Consider the following 25753-nt stretch of genomic DNA (forward strand, 5'->3'; position numbering starts at 1 on the left):
TCACCTCTGGAGGAATGGCTCCTCTCTCTCACCTCTGGAGGAATGGCACATGCAGTGTTTTGGAAAGTGGAGAAACCTCAGCAGCATGGTGCCTAACTTAGCACAGTGCGAGAACTTTTGACCTCAAACCTCTGCATTCCTGGCCTAGTGTGGACGCCTAACCGCGCAGCAATGGAGGCTTTGACACCATATTTTACAGTATATACATATATATTTTTGCCCCATGGATTTGCAGGACCACTACCTTTCTAGGTGCTCATTTAAAATCAGGGTTCCTACACATTTTCTATTAAAAAAAACATACTTTTTCCCTAGACCTTGATTTGTCTTGAAGATTTTGTCTGGTGTTCAATATGATTTATGCAAATATACATCTTTCCCCTGCAAACTAGGTCATATCACTGTATAGATCAAGATTGTTCTTCACAGTGAAAAATATCAGAATATGTGAGATGATTGGCAGGGTTCCTACATGGTTTCCAGACCCTATGTTCTCGACTGGATTTGATTGTGGTGGGTATTGGATGGATGCTGACAGCGGCTGGGCAATAAGAGCACCGCTCTATCATAACATTATTCTTCACATCAACAAAAACTGTGGACTCAAAGTGGCTCTACAACAACATAGAAGCTAGAATTATGTTTGTATTGGACCTGAACCACAACATTTCCATACTTTTCCAGCCATTTTATTTTCAAATTTCCCAAACTATTCAAGACCTGGAAATAATTGAAAGAAATCTATTTTTGAATAATTTTCCAGACCTGCGTAGAAACCCTGTAAAATAAAGTACACTTTCCCTCCGGTTCCTCTGTCGTCCCCAGCCCCCCACCCCCAACCCCCCAACCACCACCCCCACCTCTCTCTCCCTGTTCAGAGTTCCTGGGGTCCACCATGTTGGCAACCATATGGGCGATGTGTGCCAGGGCCTGGTCTCCTGGCAGCCGGACACCTCCAGCTTTATCTGCAGCAGAAGCTTCTGACCTTAAGGAAATATATGACCTGTCAGCTTGGCTTCGGCCTGCGTGTCTCTACACTGTACACTGCTGCACTGCACAATCTGCACATGATACGCATGGTGCACAGAGTGTAAGTACACAGTGACACAAACACACACAAACACACACACACCACAAACACAAACACAAACACAAACACCACAAACACAAACACAAACACACACACACACACACACACACACACACACACACACACACACACACACACACACACACACACACACACACACACACACACACTCAGCAAGAGAGAGCAAAACAGTGAGTCAACAGGAAAGAAGGAGAGTAATTATAACTGGAGTTAGATGTTTTTTTGGGAGGCTGCACGCTGTTCATTCGTGTCAAACTAGGATAAACACCTATCCCTGGCTCTATTCTATTCTATTCTATTCTATTCTATTCTATTCTATTCTATTCTAGTAGGGAAGCCTGAGGTTGGTTGGCACACTTTTTGCTCTGCTATATTTTTCTTGCACAATTTATGTTTGAATATTCTAACCAGTAGCAAATGAAAGGTTAAGGTCACAGCTACAAACAGACATAGTTTAATGTCCACAACTGTTTTTTTAAAAGTATAGAGATTCATGATCAAAGTCATGTTGTGCAATACACCCTTTTCACGGGGGCCATTTTGTGTCAAAAAGGCATGGTAAACACAGGTGCAAGCAAGACACTAATGAGGGTTTCCAACTTCCAATCGTGGAAGTTGGAAACCCTCATTAGTGTTTTGCTTGCATCTGTGTGTTTACCCTGCCTTTTTGGCACAAAATGGCCCCCGTGAAAAGGGTCTATTGTGCCAACCAGGCCCAACACGGGGTTGGTTGGCACACATTATGGGGTTGGTTGGCACAGTGTTGAAATGCAACCAATAGCACCTGATAGAAACAGGTTGAACATTCCATTCAAACAAGGGCCATAAAACCATGACCATTCAATAGAAAATAAAATCGTTTAAACCAAACAATATATTTTTTAACCAGTTCATAGGAACTATTATTGCCATTGGCCATTCAAAATAAAGTCAAAATACTGTAATTAGGCCTTTCAAAATGTTAACAAAAGCTTATCAATCATGGGTCTATGGTCTAACTTGTGTCAGTTTAGGGGTCCTTGTCATGAAAAGGGTTGAGAACCACTGCTGAAGATCCATGCACATGTGGATTAAGCCTTTGGAGTGTGTGCCAACCAACCCCGCTCACATTTCCAACTTTGTGATGAAATGATAACTAGCCAGCTACCATCACTCAGCACAGACTACCAAATCTTATAACAAAATGTGTCTGATTCCTACGTCTATTAACAAGAAGTAACATATTTCCAATATCTCTAGTCGAACAGTTTTATAATAGGTTTAGTCCACAGACATTCAGATGTTTTAACATTTTGATGTTACATTTTTGTTTCTGTGACCTTCAAAGGACTAGAAAATTGCTGTGTGCCAACCAACCCCTGTAGACAACAAACCCCGGGCTCCCCTACTCTGCACTGATAGAGGTGCCGTGCCGCCATGACTAAAAACAACCGGTCTGGGGACCCATCTGCATATCTCACTTACACAGCGTGTCAAAGTATGCCAGATACGTCAAGTAGCTGTGGGGTGTGTGTGTGTGTGTGTGTACGGTTATTAATGTCCCGTGTGTACCAACATGTGCCACCCCACGGGACAGCCGGGTGGAAAAACAGGTTATGTAAATACCCCCATGGTCTCCGGTGACCGCCCCCTCGACCCAGCCTCACAGACGGGCCATCCGATAGGTCCCCAGGAGCATGACTGACACATGCCAGGGCCAACAGGGTTCACTCAACCGGTTCATTCAAACAGTCCCGAGGACAGCCAGCCCCTCGGTGTGCCGACTCCAAAACACAACCGTCAGGCCCGACGAGCTCCAAAGCCTTTCTGACACTAATCCTTTATTAGCAGGTCATCATCCTAAAAACATGGATGACTTGACACTTTTTCCCTGCAGGTGATACGGCTGGACATCAGAGGCCGAGCGGAGCGTAAACAAGACTCAACTTCTATCATGGAAACTGGCTGATAAGTAAAGGTGAAACCACAGCCTCTACAGTTACAACTGAATGCTAGATTAGTGCGTGAGCCAGAGTCTCTGGATATTTCTGTGTGCAGGCGAGCAATCCTGTGATCACACCATTCATCTCCAAATAAGTCATAGTTTATTTCGGGGAGTTTTGTTGCATTTCAAAGGTCCTGTAGACCAATTTCACTTCTGAAAAGTGTTCCTCTCATAGCACCAAAAGTGTTCCTCATCATAGCATTATTATGGCACAACCCAAAATAATCCCACTTTATTTACACTCTTAGCAAAAAGGTTATTTCATTTATTTGGGCTTGTACCAAAGCAGGACCACCTTTGGTGCCATCAAGTTTGTTTCAGGATGTATGAAATATTGAAAATCAGCATTAGACCACAGAACCTTTGAAGAACGCTCTCTTTCTGTGCTTGGAAACAGCTTGCCAGGATATATCATCAATATCAATCAATCAATCAATCATATTATCTGTTAATACAAAGTAATATAGAAATGAATCCAGAATCTGTGGTGTACTGTGGAGTCTGACTGTGTGTTGGGAAGATCTCTCACCTGGACAATGTCGAGCACCATTCCTGCGGCCACGGTCCCGAACCCGGCCAGCAGGAAGGGGAAGACCACCTGCAGGCCGATGGTGAAGGAGGTCTCCTTGAGGGGCGCGGGCGGCTCGGGGCTGTGCTCGGTGCTCGTGTCGTCGCTCTCGTTGCTCTGGCTGGCGTTCTCCAGCAGGGCGTCCTCCTCCCGCTGCCCCTTGGCGTTGGCCCGGCAGTCCATCACCGCCACGATCTCCGAGCGCTCCTCGTCCTCCCCGGTCTCGCTGGCTCTGTCCGCGAAGGAGGTGACCTCGGTGAGCTCGTACTCGCCGCCGGGCTGCGGCCGCGCCTCCTCGGGGCCCTCGGCGAGGATCAGCGGGTGCGCCAGGCCGTTGGAGTTGAGGAAGGCCGGTGACAGCGGGCCTCCCTCCTTCTTAATCTCTATCGCCCCGGAGGACATGTCGATGTCGGGGAGTTTGTCTTGCTCGTTCGTCCAAAGTACCATGCGGAGGCCTTGGGAAGACAGTGGGCTTGACAAGAAAAGGTCGACTTGCCTTGGCCTAACGGTTTTGCGAGGTGGGGTGTCAAAATGGATTTGACCACCTGATCTGGTTTTGAACCTGATCAGTCCAATTGATTTATCCCATTAAAGAGGGTTGTAGGGTGTGGTGGTCACTAATTAAAGACCAGGAGAAAACTGCTCTGTCAGAAGAAATCTGCAGCCAGGCGCATCTAGCCGTGCATCTGCAGAGCCCGTGTTCCTGTCGGTGCTTCGGGAGCAGAACCAGTATGTTCTCCATTCACTGCACGGTGCTCGCGGTAAGCAGGTGAAAAATACAAGAAAGCATACTGGTTTGAAATAGAGGAGAGAAGAAAACAATACCGATAGGAGAGCCTGGGGACTCACTAAAGCAATCGCCTCCAGGAAAATATATCAGTCACTTGGAAATAGTCCTCTAAAGTTTATTATAAGGAAAAATCGCTACCGTATCTCCAGATTCTCCAAGATTGGTGTCTATCTTCAGCGCAGACTGGTCATGCTCTCACTCCACTGATCATGTCAGACTGGTTGGTGTACCGGGATGGGAAAGTCTCACCTTACACCGTGTGGCTGCTGGGAGGTTTTTGTAGGGGGATATTTAAAGGTCTGCAGTGCACGGATTGAGTTACCAGACTGCAGAAAAGTACCTCTCCAACCGGAGCGCACAGTCACCTGGGAAAAGAAGGGATTCATTGATTATCCAGGGCACTGGGTTACAGAAATAGCCTATTGAGATAACCTGGATCATGACAAAACAGGGCATGACTGCCTTTCTGGGAAACCCACATTGGCAACTTTTACGCACTGAAACGCATGATGACGATCAGGACAATATAGACACTATAAATCAGCGGTTCTCAACTGGTCTAGCCTCACGACCCACATTTTTGCCTTAAGGTGCGTTCACACCGACCTATTAAAGTTTTTCGCTGGCGTCGAGTTTACATACAAAGTCAATGCAAACGAGCGATTGAGCGTATATTCGCCTGGGAGAAAAATCGCTGGGCGTCCGAGCGACAGAGACAGAGCGATAGGGAGAAAATTCGCTCGTCGCCCGAGATGAAATATCCCAACTCGAGCGAAAATACGCTGGCATCAGTCGCTCGCTGTTCAACGCTGATTGGCTGCCGTGTGAGAGTGAGTCAAGGATCACACTGGCTTGAAACAAACCGCTGGTTTATTGTGTGGCAACAAACCACATTGACAGCTCATTGACAGGCTGACAGCTGACATGAAGTGAAGTCTGTCCTACCGGTGTGGAGCTCGCATTAGGAGCACGCTGATAGGCTTTAGCTTGTAAACAATGACGGTGGCTCGTAGTGGACAAATATCATGACATTGCGTAACGTTATAGCCCCCACATGTCCGTCAATTCCTGTGCCTGTTGATGAGCGATTTAAACAGAGCGACAGAGCGATTCCAAAGGGTTGAATCAAGCGACAGAGCGAAAAATAAATATCTTGGTGTGAACACAGCTTTAGTCATTATGTCGCTACCTAAATTTCAGATTTGGACCGCTTTGAAAATGGCCATGCCAGTTTTTGCCTCACCAAAATTTTGCCTAAATTTGGAGCGTTATTTAGCCCCCTTGCCGACAAGTTGGCATGAAATGCTACCAATGGATGGATGCCTTAGGTCTTCTAGTTTCATATCAATACCAGAATCGTCATTCTAGCTACAATTGAGCCCGCTACAGCCTCTGAAAGACAGTGGACGCCGGCATCCTCGAGGATTAGAGGAACTTTTTTTCCCCTGCACACATCCGACCGTGACCCACTCAAAACGGCCCCCCACGAACCACTTTTGGGTCGCGACCCACCAGTTGAGAAACACTGCTATAAATGTTCCTTTTTTTCTTTTTTCTAAGCACTGTTTGCCAATCGCTGAGGTTAGGCTAGTAGCCTAATCCTATAATATCCTCTATAACGTAATTTATAAGCAGGGTTGGGGAGTAATGAAATACATGTATTTAAAATAAAAAATATGGGTAAGTGTATTCCATTAAATTGGTGGTATTCTGAATTTTATTTGCTTTAAAATTCACATTATTCTAGGCCTAAAACACATATTTTTGTGCAATGAGTCAGTGGGACCTATTCTGACAGATCAGGAGTGGAAAACAACATTTCTGGGCTCTTGGTAAACCATGACTTTACATTCCAAGGCCTTTGGACAATAATGCTGAGCTTCAGGTTACTGCTAAAGGCCTATAGATCAAGTTAGGGGAAGACCCACTGTGACAACTAACACCATGTTGACAGCTTCAAAACAAATATTTAGATTATTATGGGGGAATTTGGGGACTTTGTTAGATAAATAAATGACAAAGCCCTTCCACTGTGTGGCAGTAAATGTAAAATCGTGACAGAATCATCATATCTGGCTCTGGCTCAGGGGCCCCTGGGCTCTTGCGCCCCTGGGCCTGTGCCGGGTTGCCCTGTTCAGTAATCCATCCATGTAAGCAAGTGTTAACTACATTCAGAGTGACCCACACAAATGGACTCAGCAAGACCATTTTGAACTATTCCAAAAGTAACCCAAAGTGTATGGTACTTGTTAAATTACATTTTACGGCATGTATTCAGTCATCTGTAGCAATACATTTTAAAAGGTAACACTCCCAACCCTGTTTATAAGGATACAAATATACAAATATAACAGGAAAAGTCCCTGGTTATTTTAGGAATATTATGGAACCAAAGATAATCCATAAAGTATGATCAATTCACAGACGACATTATGACATAAAAAATAGATAGAAGATACAATAAGTTCACTATAGACTCACTGGCTACCACAGACACAACCACTTTAGAATAGCTACTAGCAAGTGATACGCTACATAGGAGATAAAAACACAATAAGGAGAATAGCTATACCACAGACAGACTAATCCCTTTATGAAATGACTATTAAGCTATAATATATCTCAGCACCCTCAACCCACCCAGCAGCGCTCTCCCTCTCCACCGGAGTAACAGCAGAGGTGAGGAGTGACCAACTGTGCATTTGAAAACAGTTTTCATCCAGAGCCAAACATGTAATTTCCTCCTGGGCTATAAATATTCTCTGCCATTAGCAGAGGTGCTGTGTACATCCTCTGGAAACGACTCTCACACTGTCAAGTCAGCCAACATGTAGCTATGCGATTTCCCGCCGTGACCTTCAAAATAAAAGACACATTGACCAGCCTGTTGCATCCAGTCAACACACCAACTTCTAAACAAAAATGTTGCAACGGTTTATGGAGCAATAGAAAGTGTCCATTTGTGAAAATACCTCTAGTAGAGACTTTGAACTATCAATGACAATTTTCACAGCACAGGACAGGCTATTCAATACAATCAATAAAATGAACAAAATGTTTTTGCCTTCTGAATATTTCTAATCAATTATGAATCTTCAACTGAATCTTACCTGCAATTAGTTCTGTTTATACCATTAGAAGGATCTAGTCCTACATCAGGGAAATAGGCTACAGAAATGTGATTACCCTGCAACCTATGGAAGGAAAGTGCATTGTAGCCAAATGGTTGTTTTAATGCGAGACAGAAGACAGACGCTGTATTTGTTGACTTGTTGTAACTGCCTGGCTACAGGTCAAGTTATACAGACACAATTAAGGGCCAAAGGCTGTAGACATAGGTCACCAATCTATCAGCTTAGACTCTAGAGGGAACTTAGGTCCAGAATGATCCCCTGGTGTACTTATTTTGTTAGATATGGCTTCCAAATGGTTTCAGTGCATTTTTTGCTTGATCTTTGCTCTCTACTAGCCTATCACAAAAACTACAAGATCAAATTGGGACTTACTAGGCCTACAGCTAGGGCATGGGAAGAGCCTAACTTCCAATACCCAACTGACAGTCACAATCTGTAGCAATCTGTAGGCCTACTCCCTACCTCTCCCCCCAGAAGTGGCTACTTAAAAAAAAAAAAAAAAAAAAAAAAAATCTTGTGAAGGCCAAATTGCCCTGCTTCCAGTCTCGCCCCGGCGCTACTCTGGCTGACTTGACACAGCTTCTCTCCGCCTGCTGCATGTTGCGACATCCGCAGACTCACTTTGGTTTTTCCCCACTGGAACAATCCTCTGTTTAGTAGTCAGGTCCAATACTCCCGAACCCAACATGGCAAAGGCGTAAATTAGTGCTCCCCTGGTCATAGCTGAATAGGCGAGCACTCTATTCTACTGCTCATCAAGGGGCAGCCAGCCTGGGTTTTGTATTCCAACATCACTGATATAGGCAAACACTGGCATATATAGGTATATAGGCTATGTCATCACCACTATACTATAACCTCATAATAATAATAATAATAATAATAATAATAATAATAATAATAATAATAGGTTATTAAATGCAAACGCACAATTCTGCTGGCAGCCTTCGTCAATTATCCTCACGACCAAAATCAAATTTAAAAGCTTGGATTTCGCAATTGGAGCCGCTTAAGTGACATATTCTGTTAGGCAAAGGCAATATGACTCACACAGCCAAACCGTGATATAAAATGACAGCTATCTAGCAGCAACACAGCAGCAGCAGGTAGTTACCTTTATGATGTGAGAGGTCCGGAGTGGAGACGCGCGCGGCTGGCCGGTAGGCTATCCTCCTCCACCTCCCGGTAAAAAAAAACACGCGCCGCGCTCTGGCTGAGTTGAGGCGTGGACGCCGGTGTGCGCACGGCTTATGTAGTACGGTACCGGCCCGGCACACAGCTCGGCCACCTTAATGGTTAATGGTGGTTAATGGTTAACCCGCCCCCGCAGCGCATGGTTAAAAGGCAGACAGTTCCCGTCCGTCACATTTTGTCCCGATCAGTGGCCGCGCCGCCTGCTTGGATGCGCATCTACACTCTTCAATCCAGCCAGTCCGGTGCGGTGCGGTGCGGTGCGGGGGGCCAGGAAGCCACAAGGCGGACCCTCCACACACGCGGGGACTGACGCGAGAGAGATGAACCCCCCCCCCCCCGCGTTGCGTGTGCGCGCGTGTGTGCGTGTGTGTGTGTGTGTGCGTGCGTGTGCGTGTGTGTGTGTGTGTGTGAGAGAGAGAGAGAGAGAGAGAGAGTCAAGGTTTCAAGGTTAAAAAGGTAGCCTAACTGAAATAAAACGAAAACTACAGACTTTAGAAAAAGTAAAAAATAAACTAAACAATATTGTAGGCTACTCACAAACTAACTAAAAATAAAAAATAAAAATATATGGGCTAAATGCTTTCATTTTAGTCATGTCAATTTGGTCAAATTTGTCAACACAAGCAGCATGAGGAGGCATTACTAATTTAGCATTATTATACTAGTAGTGCATGCTTATTGCAACTTGGATTTCTACATGAGTGTTGCCTCCTTCAGTGGTGTGTTTGTATTGTAATAATACCTATTCTGAACTTCCTAAACCTTGCCCCCTGACAAATACCTCCCATATTAATAATATTCTTTTGTTTATTATTATGATTATAAAAAGAAGAAGGAGAAGAAGAACTAAACTGAAACGAGCAAACCCTCTGGAAACTAACAAAACAAAACACTAATTAAAAATTAAATTGTAAATAAAAAACAATGAAAAATAAAAAAAAGTAATAACTGGTGTGTGTGTGTGTGTGTGTGTGTGTGTGTGTGTGTGTGTGTGTTTGTGGGGAGCAATGTGTGCCCATGCGGTGCCAGCCGCACGGTGGGCCGAAAAGTTTTAATTTAGTTTGGAGTCAGTGGATGCACACGCATACTGTGGGCTATATCAGTGCAGTGGAATCTAACCACACGCATACTGTGGGCTATATCAGTGCAGTGGAATCTAACCACACGCATACTGTAGGCTATATCAGTGCAGTGGATGCACACGCATACTGTGGGCTATATCAGTGCAGTGGAATCTAACCACATGCATACTGTGGGCTATATCAGTGCAGTGGAATCTAACCACACGCATACTGTGGGCTATATCAGTGCAGTGGAATCTAACCACACGCATACTGTGGGCTATATCAGTGCAGTGGAATCTAACCACACGCATACTGTAGGCTATATCAGTGCAGTGGAATCTAACCACACACATACTGTAGGCTATATCAGTGCAGTGGAATCTAACCACACACATACTGTAGGCTATATCAGTGCAGTGGAATCTAACCACACGCATACTGTAGGCTATATCAGTGCAGTGGAATCTAACCACATGCATACTGTAGGCTATATCAGTGCAGTGGATGCACACGCATACTGTAGGCTATATCAGTGCAGTGGAATCTAACCACACGCATACTGTAGGCTATATCAGTGCAGTGGAATCTAACCACACGCATACTGTAGGCTATATCAGTGCAGTGGAATCTAACCACATGCATACTGTAGGCTATATCAGTGCAGTGGAATCTAACCACACGCATACTGTAGGCTATATCAGTGCAGTGGAATCTAACCGGAACAAGGTGGTTTCTGGTCACTCATCCACCACAAGCAAGAATAAATCAATGCATTTCTTACATAAGTGATTGTTTAGCAAGGAGATTAGAGTAGCGAGAGAGAGAGAAACTATACCTTATAGGCAAAAAAAAAAACACAAATATTTAATATTCACATAGGGACCTGCATTGTCTTTGATACTACACTTTATGGTATTTTGAATCAGTGTCACTATAATATGTGATTGTATACTCAGTAGTAGCACATGTTCAACAGCGATCTTATTTGAGGTATTCTCTAGTATCCCTAGCATATAGGCTTTGGAAGTGTTTCTGTGGTAGCCTACTCAATAGTGAGTTTAGTGACCTTATTGTATGATGGTATTCTTGGTATGTCTCTATCTCCTATGGCATCATACTAGTCTTGTAGGGTTTTACACTGTGTAGAAGTGACTCTTTAGCTTACTGCACTTTTCCTTATGTGTCTTATGTGTTAATAGTGAGTTTATAGCCACCCTATTAATGATATTTTTTCCCCTATCACTGTAATAGTCCTCTAACATTCAGGGGGTCATATTTCTCCCGTGATGTTTGCATAGCATCGGTTAATGCAATGGTTCTCAACTTGTGAGTCGGGACCAAAAAGTGGGTCGTGGAGCCATTTTAAATGGGTCGCGGATGTGTGCATGGGAAATCCTCTACTCCCCGAGGATGCCGGCATCCATGGCCGACATGAGTGTATTTCAGAGGCTGTAGCAGGCTCATTTTTAAAGCCAGACTGAAACTAGAAGACTTAAGGCAGTCGTTGGTACAAAAAACACCTCATGCTACCTTGTCGGAAAGGATAAATAACACTCCAAAGTTAGGCTATAATGTTATGAGGGAAAAACAGCCATAATCATTTTCAAAGGGGTCCCTTGACCTCTTGACCTTAAGATATCTGAATGAGAATGGGTTCTATGGCATGCCCACTTTATGCCAATCCCATGCAGTAAGAAGGCCTAAAAAATAGAAAATAAAAATAAATAAAAATCTGAAATTTGGGTCGCGACTTAATGCCAAAGGAAAAATGTGGGTTGTGAGGCTAGATCAGTTGAGAACCACTGCCTTAATGCATTGTATGAGTGGCCTACTCCAGCTCTTTTTAATCAGGGAAGCATTGAGAGAGAGAGAGAGGTCGACAGAGAGATGGCAGCAGCCTCGTCAGGAGAGCGTCCCTAACGACGTCCCCAGAGGAGCGGCGGCCTTGTTGTGCTGTTTACTGGTTGCCATACACTACAGCGGCTTAGCTCCAGCATCACAGCATCCCCCCATAGTGCCACTGTGCTCTGTGGTTAGCTCCAGCATCACAGCATCCCCCCCCATAGTGCCACTGTGGTCTGTGGCTGTGCATCTTTTGGTACCCAGACTCGTGGGTGTGGAGGAAGTTGTGACTTTCTTGTGCCTTCTGGAAAAGAGTTGCTAATTGGTCGGCTCGGGTCGGGCTTCAACTAACTAAGGGTTGGTTCGGGTTTGAATTTTCAGGCCCGTTGAGAACTCTACTCTGGAACACGCCATGATTGTGTTACTCACAGCGTGAAATTGCATTTGTAATTTCTCATAAATCTGAGTATGAGTCATACATGCAAACACACATTTCTCGGTCAGAGCAGGTGAGGGGGTTTCAGGGCCTGGCTTTACAGACACTCTCCCTCACACACACTCTTTGTCATAACCATATTAACTAACACACACACACACACACACACACAAACCACGGATATACGTAAGCGTGGAACCAAACCTGATGTAATACTGTCATTCATTTATTGAACAGGATATCTGGCAGTGCGTCGTCAGCACAATGTTACTGCTTTACCAAAACTATAATCAACATTCACCGGCAACCATTCAAAGTCAACTGAATTATATAGCACAGAGATACATTTACACTAGGTAAAAGCACAGTGACATGGTTTCTCATACCGCGCTTACTGTACTTTATATCTTTATACTATGTGTGTGTGTGTGTGTGTGTGTGCGTGTGCGTGTGCATAACAACACAAAGCAACTACATTAGGGACAAAGTGATAATCCTAAGTGAATACAACAACGGAAACATGCTGCATAAGGAACGACGTGCTGCAGAATGCCAAGGCTAATGAACAGGAAGAGCAGGATCAACAGGATGTGTGTTAGTCGTACTAATTTGAGACCTATGACAGTGACAGTGACGTCGCACATCACTCAATGTTTTCAAAGGGTTGTCCTGAGTCACCGGACAGGTTATTAGTCTTTCAAGATCCCTTTTGCAATTTGCTTACAGGTACATTGCGTCTTGTATTTTTCTGTAGTGTGTTGAGATAATGACAAAATGTGAACAATGGTCTGAGAAAGTGAGCAGAAAGGCTCAAAGCATTACAGCTATGCAGTGCAAACACTAAAATTATTGACTTAACATCATTTTGTCTTGGGGTTTATAATAAGCCAACATATCTAGGACATTTTTTTCTCACAGAAATGACACGTGATGATGATGACATACAGGCAATGCCCAAGCAAACATCCTGTAAGTTTAATAATGTGTACAGATGATGGAGTGAAGACGTCTCTGTTCAGAGCACATTGTACTCTACTCCAGTGATACTCAACTGGCGGCTCACGGGCCACATGCGGCCCGCGGGCGCCCCCTGTGTGGCCCGCGATGGAATTGCAATTTTTTTTTTTTTTTTACAGTGCACCTGAACGCAACATGCAAGATACCCGCTGAATAAGTGTCCAAAAGTTAATGTAATTCTGGCCAATACTCACACTTCTGTTATAGCATTTCAGTCTGGAATATGGAATATCTTTCTATCAATAATCTATGATTTAGCTGCTAAATTGTCAAATACCGCCGTCTGCTCGCTACCCAGGCACTTATGTATGTACTTAACCTAAGTAACTATCCGGTGTGCACAACATTGTCAGACTAAACTCCGTCTGACACCTACAATCCGCTACAGAAAAATGTATATTTATTGTTTATTAACTGGCCCCTGGCCTTCTATCATTTCCCGAAAGTGGCCCCCGGGCAAAGCAAGTTGAGTATCCCTGCTCTACTCTATACGATGCAATGCATGCTTAATCGGTGTTACGGTTATGAGGGTGTCTTTGGAAAAATGTCTCCCTACTTTAGCAATAAGTTCATGCAAAGCTGTGCTCTTTATTGCCATAGTACATTTCATGTTTTTAACATGTAAAGTGGAAGGAGGGGAGCAGTTCAAGTGTGGTCACCCTCGGGCACCACACTGTGTTAATCCGGGTCTGACTGATTGTAACTTTATTTTTGATCAATTATGAGAGGGTGCCCTTTTTTTTCACTTGAGCACTGGATGTAGATGCACCCAAAGCCGGGCTTCAAAACTTGTTTACGCGTAAAATAACCGAGGTGCCCTGACTACGACCTCAAATTTACCCTGGGCCGGTTGTAGTCTGTGCAGGCAGATAGACAGCGCTTACAATTACGCGTGGATGGTGAGAGGCATGCAGTCAACACTACAAAGTGCTCCAGGCCTCACAAAGTGGAATATAGGTTGTCCCGTTTCTGCTTGTAAACCATCTCTGCCTCGCCCTTGTCAAAGCAGTGAAAAATGATACAGGGATCCTAAGGAAATACATCAAAAGAGCAAAAATGTTATGTTGCCTTTTCGCCCAATGAAGGCTGCTCTTCCTCTGGAGGACAGCCAGGAGCAGTGGGCAGCTCTCAGTACAGCGCCCTCTGGAGGATGAGCCAGGAGCAGTGGGCAGCTCTCAGTACAGCGCCCGCGGACCAACTTCTTTCTCCGTCATCGCTGGTCAAACGTTGTCTTCTTGCATGTTTTTAGTGGGGGTTCTTATCTGGAGGAAACCCCTGGGGAGCACGGGAAGAACATGCAAACTCCACACAGAAAGGCCCTCTTCACGAGATAGCCCACCTGGGCACCAGGCACTGAAGACATGGGGAGACATACCCCCCCAGACAGTACCAACAGCATTCCAGGTGGAAATCAAACCCAGGACCTTCTTGCTGTCAGGCGAGAGCACTATACCACTGCACCACCGCTGTCTCTCCTAATGGTATCATAGCAGCAGCACCAACATGATAAATGTCTGTTTTCAGGCTATTTTCATGGCCTCATTCAAATTAATGGGAAGTAAAAATCCAAAGGCTACATACACATCCAGCTGCATCCGATCTTGCCAGGAGTTTATATTCTGGTTTTAAAAGCGGTCAAGTGCCAAATAACCCCCATGTTGAGACTAAGTGGAATATTGTGAATGATAAGATATTTATCACTGCATTGACAATTAATCTATACACATTTCATTTTCATAAGGGGCCTACAATTGTCGCTTAAATGAATCTAGGTTTTGGTGACCAAGACCACTTTGAGAGAGCTAATGCCATTACTGTAGTTAGTTGTTGGACTAGCAGTGTAGCCTGATGCTCTGGTGGCTTGGCACTGCACATTCATGGTGACCCTGCAGGAATGCAGGCATGGAGAATGGAAACTCACGGGTTGTCCTTAAGAGGATTCATGGGCTAAGAGGATTCATTCTCAGATTGAGTGCACACGATGCAGTATTTCACGTAGGAGATGTGAGTCTCGTCATATGTGTCCGCATTCCTTACAAGACATTAGCATCTGTGTAAACAATTACAGTCAAAGATAGATGACCGATACGGGAGACACGATAAAATACTCCGTTTGATCTCAATTCACGTGTTGTTTCCTGATCGGTACTTCTTCTGTTTGGGTGACAAAGTATTGGAAACGTCGAGAAATGCTATGACACTGTGGCATCTCCTGTACAAGGAGTGGAAATAGGACATTGGAGCATTTTTGATTCTTCGGACTCGGGTCACCACAGTAACACCTGCCATCAAATCAGGGTCGTCTCCCACCATTTACCTGTGTGCTGTTGATAGTCGGGAACTACAAAGCAAAGGAGCATTTGTCACGTTCTGATCAGTGCTTCTACTCGATACGGATCACTGTCCGTAACGGTCGGTGGATTTGACGACACATTGTAAAAGTCTGGCCTTAGCCACTCTGTCTCATGCCTTCTGGTCCTGCCCTTTACTGACCGGATTTTGGGCCAAAATATTTGATTGGTACTCTAAGGCCTACAAAATAACCCTTCAGCCGGAGGCAGAACTCGCCATCTTCGGCTGCTCGGAGTCCTCTCTGAACTTCCCTACAGCTGTGCAGCAGTCTCTGACACAGGGGACAATTGTTGCCAAGAAACTCATTCTGCAGAAATGGAAGTCCCCCTCTCCACCCTGTTTTCAGTTGTGGTTGGCGGATATGATCTCCGTTATACGAATGGAGAGACTCAGGTTCTTGAGGACCAACTCACCTGGGAGATTTCAAACTATTTGGGACCCGTTTCTGGCCTACCTTGACGAGGTTAGGGGTGATGGGTGACTCGCCCGGCCGGTCTTCCTCCCTCGCGTGGGATCCCACTCATTTATATATGTATATATATTTACAAGCATAATTTATGTATATTTACAAGCTGTAACTGGTGGCACTAGTGTATGTATGTTTTTTCTTTCTTTTCTTTTCTTTTACTGTATCTGTGTTTGTTTGTTTTTGGTTTGTTTTTCTGTGTTCTAAAAAATCTAAATTGCTAAATAAAAAAAAAGAAATAAAAAAAAGTCTGGCCTTAGCAATTTGGTCCGTAACTATTTCAGATATGAATAATCTTAGCTTCAGTTTGTCCCTATATCTGTCCAACGACAACGCTGGATCAATGTTTGTTTTAGAAAAAAAAAAAAGAGGCATGCCATGGGTGCCAGAGAAGAAAGAAATAGGTAACTGAATGGAGCTGTTGAGGTGGCGGCTCTCATCCTGAGGTCTGGTTGGACGTGGACATACAGTAAGGGGTTTGCTCCAGTGGTTAATGATCCTCCAACCTCTTTTTCCAAACCAGGAAGTGAGGTGAGGACGGGACACAAAACAGCGCTGGGCCCCAGCAACGCGCCTGTGGGCAGAGCGGCTGTCCCTGGCAACGCCGAGGCGGTCTGTGCCAGTTCTGTGCCGGGGCTTCTTTGAGCCCAGAAGAATGTCAGGGGGGAGATTTGGAAACCTTCCCTCAAGCCCAGGATGAATGGCTGTCCACCAAACGCACTCTCTCCCCCCTCTCTGCCCCACCATGCCCACCAACCTACTTCCTTTATACACCCAAAGGACAAGCAGAAAGCAACTGCGACAGGCCAGACAGAGTTTGGGCGTTCGCTTGTTACTCTCTCCTGGTCGCACCGGCCCTGGTAAAAAAGCACTGCTTCCACATCGTTGGCCGGTGCGTCATTCTATTTCTGACGCCAGACATCATCCAATCACGCGATTAGGCCCACAGTTCAACGCTATGAGCACAAAACTAACATCGCTATTACAGTTGACCTCACCTTAGAGAACAAAGCAACTTTATTACGTGCATATTCTCCAACACCTCCCAAAACGTTTTCTATTACTTCTTATTCTATTGCAACTACTATTACTACTACTAGAACTACCAGTACTACTACTAGACCTAACACTACTGCTACTAGTGCTATTTGTACTACAACTACTATTACCACTATTACTAGTACTGCTGAGTTCGAGTACATTCCAGTTCGTAGAGTTCAATGGATTATGGCTGACATGCCCCTTGGAAAAAGTATTTCCGTTCCTGTGACCCAAGCTCTTTTAATGAATGAGCTGAGCCCTTCAAATGGCTGTACCATTAGTGGACTACAACATGCAGCCAAGTGTTCCAAGTAGGAGGATGTTATGTCACACAGAAGAGAAGGAGCGGTGTGATGATTACAGAAGTTACTGATTCAGATCCACAGTCAGTCACCAACCAAGAGACGTCGCTGAAGACGCCTCAAGCCGCTTCTAGAGAGGCGTTAGAGAGTAACCAACAGTCTCACCAATTAACCACCCTGTGTGTGTGTGGGTGTGTGTGTGGGTGTGTGTGGGTGTGTGTATGTGCGTGTGTGTGCATCATGTGTGTGTGTGTGTGTGGGTATGTGTGTGTGTGTGTGTGTGCGTGTGCGTGTGTGTGTGTGGGTATGTGTGTGTGTGTGCGTGTGTGTGTGTGTGCGTGTGTGTGTGTGTGTGCGTGTGCGTGTGTGTGTACAGTATGTGTATGTGTGGGAATGTGTGTGTGTGTGTGTGTGTGTGTGGTTGTGAGTATGGGCAGGTGAACAGTAACAGCACATGGTTCACTCATTAATCAGAACACACCTCATCATCACATCATGATGGAACGATGGAAAAAGAGATGAGTGCAGACGTGTTTCCCCTTAATCGTGCCTGTAATCAAATCATCCCAGGTTGTGACGACAAATGTCATTTTGTGGCGTGTGCGTGCAGGTGGATTTATTTGTGTGTGTATTCTGCCTTTACAGCATGTAGTCAGAGTGATATAATGTAGTCAGTATAATGTAGTCAGAGTGGTATGTAGTCGGTATAATGTAGTCAGAGTGGTATAATGTAGTCAGAGTGGTATGTAGTCGGTATAATGTAGTCAGAGTGGTATAATGTAGTCAGAGTGGTATAATGTAGTCGGTATAATGTAGTCAGAGTGGTATAATGTAGTCAGAGTGGTATAATGTATTCAGTATAATGTAGTCAGAGTGGTATAATGTAGTCGGTATAATGTAGTCAGTATAATGTAGTCAGAGTGGTATAATGTAGTCAGTATAATGTAGTCAGAGTGGTATAATGTAGTCGGTATAATGTAGTCAGAGTGGTATAATGTAGTCAGTATAATGTAGTCAGAGTGGTATAATGTAGTCGGTATAATGTAGTCAGTATAATGTAGTCAGAGTGGTATAATGTAGTCAGAGTGGTATAATGTAGTCAGAGTGGTATAATGTAGTCAGAGTGGTATAATGTAGTCAGAGTGGTATAATGTAGTCAGAGTAGTCAGTGGCATAATGTAGTCAGAGTGGTATAATGTAGTCAGAGTGGTATAATGTAGTCTTTCCAGGGAGAGTAGTCAGAGTGGTATAATGTAGTCAGAGTGGTATAATGTAGTCAGAGTGGTATAATGTAGTCTTTCCAGGGAGAGTAGTCAGAGTGGTATAATGTAGTCAGAGTGGTATAATGTAGTCAGAGTGGTATAATGTAGTCAGAGTAGTCAGTGGCATAATGTAGTCAGAGTGGTATAATGTAGTCAGGTGGTATAATGTAGTCAGCGTGGTATAATGTAGTCTTTCCAGGGAGAGTAGTCAGAGTGGTATAATGTAGTCAGAGTGGTATAATGTAGTCAGTATAATGTAGTCAGAGTGATATAATGTAGTCAGAGTGGTATAATGTAGTCAGAGTGATATAATGTAGTCAGAGTGGTATAATGTAGTCAGAGTGGTATAATGTAGTCAGAGTGATATAATGTAGTCAGAGTGGTATAATGTAGTCAGAGTGGTATAATGTAGTCAGAGTGATATAATGTAGTCAGAGTGGTATAATGTAGTCAGAGTGGTATAATGTAGTCAGAGTGGTATAATGTAGTCAGAGTGATATAATGTAGTCAGAGTGGTATAATGTAGTCAGAGTGGTATAATGTAGTCAGAGTAGTCAGTGGCATAATGTAGTCAGAGTGGTATAATGTAGTCAGAGTGGTATAATGTAGTCTTTCCAGGGAGAGTAGTCAGAGTGGTATAATGTAGTCAGTGGTATAATGTAGTCAGAGTGGTATAATGTAGTCTTTCCAGGGAGAGTAGTCAGAGTGGTATAATGTAGTCAGTGGTATAATGTATTCAGTATAATGTAGTCAGTCGGTTTCTGAGTTAATAACGCCAATAACAACCACCTCCAAAATACTGTAGCACACAATGCCGTCACATTTGTAGCATATATGTAGGACATTGCTACCATGTCTGGCACCAAACTTGTCTGTCTGCAAAACAAATGACACACATAAGTTATATGAAAAAGAGAGATGTGAAAAACGTTAAGGTGTGGTGTTAGTCTGATAAGGAACATTAGTTTCCAAATGTAGGTTACTGTGGCACGTGTCTTAGTCTCTCCTGCAAAACACTCTTGACTTGTACAGTAGCTTGTGCAGATTTGGCACAGTTAACCTGAGCAAACACTTTTGAACAAAACCTGTTTTGTTGGTCCTTGTTGTGGGTATGTAGGTACAACATTCCAAAAGGCTTAAGAAAGCATACCTGTACTCCAACAAATCAAAATTCCTCACAAGATCATGGGCTCTATCTTCCGACAGGCGCTATCCCCTAATAGCGCTTTGCACGGAAGATAGCATTCCGCCTTGCGCCGTCCGCCAGGTGTTCTGCCGAGTTTTGCTCCCCCGCCGAGCAGCAAAGAAAAGCATCCCCACCTCACGGGAGCTACTTGTAATCATTTATACAGAAATGTAACTGTTTAAAAGTGATATTGTCTGGTAGACGTGACCTCCGTGATTTCTAAGTTAAAACAGCCCCGAAATATGTTGGGGATGCAATTTTCGGCGGGCATGCGGAAACGTTCACGGCACCTGTCGCAAGCGCAATTAGAGCCGTGGCGCGATGCATGCAATATGCTGTAATTATCTCCATGCGTAATAGAGTCTACTCACTCGTGCGAGGACAGAGAGAGCTTATTGACAGATCGTCTGTGGTGCTAATGAACCTCCGACTTATGAAGGTAAATAGCCTATGTCCATTGTCTAACAAGTTTTCTCAATTCATTTCCCTCTTTGCGATGTGATAAAAGTTTCTCAGTGAGTTATAGTTGATTGCCTCACTGAATTATCTGCTAATACCCAATTTTAGCAGCATAATTTGATGTCTTGGAGTGGCAAGGCTGTGCGTAATGACATATCCAAAATGAATTCCACTTTCCACTGCGCAAATACCTCTCTGCACTGGGAGCGCAACGGTAATCTCCATGCAGCGCACCCAGCACAGAGGTATTTGCGCGTAAGAGGTCCTTTTCAAAGCTCTTAGCGCAAAGTAATTGCGCGCTGCTGACGATAGCATAATGCCATCTATCACCACATTTTAGCACTGAAACGCCTGCTTTGGCTTGTGGCAGCCAATGCCCAGTACAGTTATCACAGGCATGCGCTTGTGTCCGCCCCCAATTTGCATTGCGCACGGCGTTAAACAAGCGCAAACGCTAAAATAGCGCTTTTGGGAAGATAGAGCCCCATATCTTCTTGACATTATTGTATCTATTATAAAATGGAGCATGCTGGGCAATGTTCTCTATTTCAATTTTGTCCCGGAAGTGATGTCATCAGTGATGTCACTTTAGCAATTGTGCAATGTGACATCAATGATGATGTCATAGGCATTGTGACATCATCAGTGATGTCATAAGAGCAATGTGATGTCATCAGTAATGTGAAGTTGTGACATCATCAGTTTGTGACATCATCAGTGATGTCATGAGAGCAAGTGAGCCTGCACAGCTGTCGAGCTGCAGGGCGGGTGAGGCCGTGCAGCGGCCGAGCTGCGTATGCGAGCTGCAGGGCCAGATCGACAGAGGGGTGGAGCAACGACTGGGATAGCAGGAGAAATTGGCAAAGAACAATAGAAAAATGATTAAAAAAAAAACGAGCAATAAATAAATAAATAAACAAACTAACAAAATAAATAAATCAAACTAAACTAAACTCTAACTCTGGATTCAACTGTTCTGCAGCCCCACATATTACTATTAGTGTTGGTCTAAAAGTTGTTTTGAAAAAAGTGTACTGAAAAGGTAAACCACAGCGATGTGTATTGAGTCATCTCTTTGCTGTGTTGCCAGTCATGTTCAGCTGAAAACAGTTTCCAAGAAGTGAAGGCATTTGTTATTTTCTTATCTTCACACCTTGAGTGTTGCTCTGAGTTCACCGTGACACCCTCCTTTAGGTGAAAAACAAATAACACTACAGATCCTGACCCACAGCGTGTGTGTTGAATTCAATTAACTGGCAGAAATAGGACAGAATTAGTGGCAGATAACGTTCGATCCGTACGGGCTCAGTTTTGAACCTAACATTACATTAAGGAGAGATAGAAAACAGCAGCCTATGTAATGGAGCGACTTCATGGAAACAGGTGAGTTGGATTCTCAGTTGAAGACTTGTAACGTTACTCACATTGGGTTGAAAACAGGAAAGAATGTGTAGTTTCTTCTTTCTCTTAACATTTTCACAACACAACCGGCTTCTGCTCCTCTTCCTCTACTGCTTCTCTGAACTGGGCATAGGGGGCACTTGTCTAACACCGCCCACACGTTCCACACGCATCGTGGTTGAGTGGAGTTGTCCTCTTTTTTGTTTTCTTTTTCTTTAATTTCTTTTGGGGGGGGGGGGGGGGGGAGTACCCCGAAAAGCTGAAGCGTTACTCGAGTACTGACATTATGAAGGAGTACTCGAGTAACCGAGTACTCCCACCAATCCCTAATAGGCTACCTGAGGCCTTTCGACTGAGGGCCTGGTATGCCCAGGAGGTCTGTGCTCTAAACAGTCAAAAATAAGTGCCCGGGCGGCGAGCAGGCCGCGATATTTGACAATTTTGCTGGAGCTCAGTCAAACCTGATTTAACGATAGTTTACATTGTGAATTAGAAAATGGACGGTGGGGGGCGTCCGGGTAGTGTAGCGGTAGATTCCCTGCCTATCAACACGAGGGTCGCAGGCTCGCACCCCCGTGTTACCTCCGGCTCGGTCGGGGCGTCCATACAGGCACGATTGGCTGTGTCTGCGGGTTTGGAAGCCGGATTGAGGGTATGTGTCCTGGTCGCTGCACTAGCGCCTCCTCTGGTTGGTCGGGGCGCCTGGTCGGGGCGGAAAGGAGAACTGGTGGGAATAGCGTGATCCTCCCACGTGCTACGTCATGCCGGTGAAGCTCCCCCTGTCTGGTGAAGAGAAGCGGCTGGCAACTGCGCATGTGTCGGAGGAAGCATGGTGCTAGTCTACGGCTCTCCCCAGAATGGCAGAGGGTGGAGCAGCGACCGGGGGGGCAGGACGGGGGAAACTTGGCCAAGTACAATTGTGGAGAAAATGGGGGGAAATCAGGCGGAAAAAGGGTGGTGGGCCACTTGTCATCCTATCGTGGGCCGCAAGTTGAGTATCACTGCTCTACAGTGTTGGGGGGTTACTCATTACAAAAGTAACATATTACATGTAATATATTACTTTTAGCAGTAACATAGTAATATAACTTATTACTTATAGGATTTCAGTAATATTACACCAGTTACTTTGTCAAGTAACTGAAGTTACAAATTGAGTTACATTTTATTAAAGCAAAGCACATATTTAAAAAAGATACAATCATTTCCTAATCAAACTGTGTGTTTTTATGCAAATAACCACTATAGATGACAATAACAATGGAAAATAATAACATTTAGAATTTTGGATTGTTTACACTGACTTCAAGGCGGTTGAAATTATTTTTCGGGATGGTTCCGGGGCGGCGATGTCATTCTGCTGCTGCTGTTTTGGTAAAAGTAATGCAAAAGTAGTGTAATAAGTAACGAGTTACTCTACACAGAAAGTAATATTGTCAAGTAACTTATTACTTTCAAATGAAAGTAACTAGTAATATGTAGTATATTACATTTTGAAAGTAACTTGCCCAACACTGCTGCTCTATACTGTTTGTCATTCTATAGGAGGGGACTGACCCAGCTAAATCATGGTAGACAGCATGTACTTTGGCCACACACACACACACACACACACACACACACACGCACGCGCACACACACACACACACACACACACACACAAGGAATATTCCTGTAAGAGGACATCTGATTGTTAAATACACAAATTACGCAACTGCTTTTGGAAAACTTGTGGTCTGACCAAATAAGACCCTTTGATAGATAAGGACCAGACAAGATCTAACCTTGGTCAGGATGAGTCAGGAGGGTTTGCCATTGAGTTTTCTTCTTGTAAAAGTGTCCCTGTATGCTCCGTCACTCTGACAGTAATGTGGAACAGAGGGGGAAGTAACTGACAGGTGTGATGCTAAGCTCAAACTGCTGTGTAGAGGACGAAGTAAAAGCTACTGTAATAACTATGACTTTTTGACAGAATACTGTAAAGTAAATAATGTAAAAACACTCAGAAGGTGTCTTTTCCACATCAAGCAAGAAGTCAAACTAAGTGATACTGAGCTGTGCTAAGAGTTTATGAAGTCTTATTGGTCAAAAATAAGATAAAGCTCCTTCACCTAAAACAACTTCCTACTTATGGGCTGCAAATTGGAAGACAATTTCTGCCCTGGTAAACGCCCCTCTCTCTCTCTCTCTCTCTTTGGCTTTGTCAAGGCAATTAGCCTAACGAGTTAATGTGGAAAAAACAGCAGAGAACAGCCACAAACATGCAGTCAGCCACACTCGAATGCAATCAACGCATTTAGGGCTGGAGGAAGGGTGTTTGTGTGTGTGTGTGTGTGTGTGTGTAGGTGTCTCACACAGGGGTCGTGAGAGGTTATAGAACAAATTTAGATCCTCCGTGGACGTCAGAAAATGCAGCGCAGAGGAAACCAGTATAGATGTACAGTACATAAAGTGCTGTGTCATGTTTTGAATGCAGTAGCTGTATCACATTACTGGACTATGCATCACTTCTGATGGTCATGTAAGCACTTCATAAGGCCTGCGCTAATGTCCACTGTACATTCAAGCATTGCATAGTGCCAAATATCTTTCATTGGGATAGACATGACTATGAGATAGACGATGCAAATTACAAATCTGGAGTTTCAAAATAAAGTCCAAGTCCTGTGCATTTTAAACAGTGTTTTAAATAAAAAGGATGGTAATCTATGACCCCCAGTTCATGATAATCATAAGGAAAATAACCACTTATGTGAACAATATTCAATTATACTCATAGAAGTGTTGATTTGTTTTTCAAAAAAAATTATTTTCCTCATATTTTGTCTGGTGAGGCCAACAAAAGGTATTTTAATTAAAGGACCAGTTCACCCAAAAAGTCATCATCTACTCACCCCCATGCCGATGGAAGGACAGGTGAAGTTTTTTTAGTCCATAAAACAGTCCTGGGGTATCACAGCAAAACAGCATTGCAGTTTCTCCTAAACAATTCAAGTGGATGGTAACCAACTTTCAAACGTAATAAAAAATAAATAAGTAAAAACAAAAACAAAAAACATACTGCTCGTCTGGCATAATCCAAGGCTCCAGAAGCCCCGGGATGCCAAGTTGACGTGAAACGATGGCATTTTTACTCTCTATTTTTAGCTGAAATCTTCACTCTAAAAACAGCGTGTCAATGACATCTTTTGAAACTCATCTCGACACTTGCATTACGCCGGACGAGCTGTCGTGTTTTATCTTTTGCATCATTCTATCCCCATTTTATATTCATGTCTTTTTGATGTGAAGCACTTGGTTCATCTCATTTCGGTGTTGTAAAAACACTTTGAGCTGCATTTCTTGTGCTGGCACTCTTAACAGTGTGGGTAAACCGTATTCCACCCATAAAAAGGAAGGCAAGCTGAGTTCTCACAGAATTCTTGATTGTACATCAATTAAATTAAATTAATTAATTTAATTTATTGACATACTGTCACTTTGTAATTCATTAATATAGACTCTATATTACTCTCTATATGACTCTATGACTATTATGACTCTATATTATAGAGAGTATGGGAGTTGTGATGAATAGCTGCTCTGACCTCAGCAATTCTTTCATGTGTGCAATCACTGCCATCCAGTGGAAAGCAACGGGAACGCAATCTACAGATTCCATTTGATTCATACGATGGTTCATACCCTCAATATCATATTACATGTTTGGGTGCAGGACATGGCAGGGAGGACTGACCATTCGTGGGATGAAGATGAAGTCTCAACACGCTGAAACATCTGTTAATATCCATCTGTTAATAAACAGCCGAAAACCAAAGACACAATATTTCAATAACAATCAAAATAATTCTGTGAAATCACAACCTGAGAGTAGTGCTATTAAACGATGATGCAGTTTAACCAATTATTGTTATTATTTTTTTTTTTTACTATTGTTAAACAGTACATTGCATAAATGGACAACATTGAAAAAGAAACCAAGAACTGTATTGCTGCAGGAATAGAAGGTGTACAATCAGTGCGAGTCACACAGTATCCTTTTCTTTCCATTTCTTCCACTGAACAAACAAGATATTGTAACGTCATTCAATGTACAGCAATTGATGTTGTTGGCTAATTGACGGAATTAGATCTATGAACACAC

At 43.7% G+C, this 25753-nt stretch overlaps 1 protein-coding gene across 1 annotated transcript in view; it reads right to left on the minus strand.

Moving 5' to 3' along the window:
• The window catches only part of slc41a1 (solute carrier family 41 member 1), a 33367-nt gene extending 24618 nt beyond the window's left edge, over positions 1–8749 (minus strand). The window contains exons 1-2 of the mRNA XM_083660816.1: positions 8702–8749; positions 3625–4818 (exon numbers count right to left, since the gene is read on the minus strand). Coding sequence (XP_083516942.1) covers positions 3625–4110 — 486 coding nt within the window. The 5' untranslated portion in view covers positions 4111–4818; positions 8702–8749. The remainder of the gene's footprint in view (positions 1–3624; positions 4819–8701) is intronic.
• Between the last annotated feature and the right edge of the window lie 17004 nt (positions 8750–25753).

Source organism: Poromitra crassiceps (assembly GCF_964638095.1).
Source record: "Poromitra crassiceps genome assembly, chromosome: 25".
Taxonomy (NCBI): Eukaryota; Metazoa; Chordata; class Actinopteri; order Beryciformes; family Melamphaidae; genus Poromitra; species Poromitra crassiceps.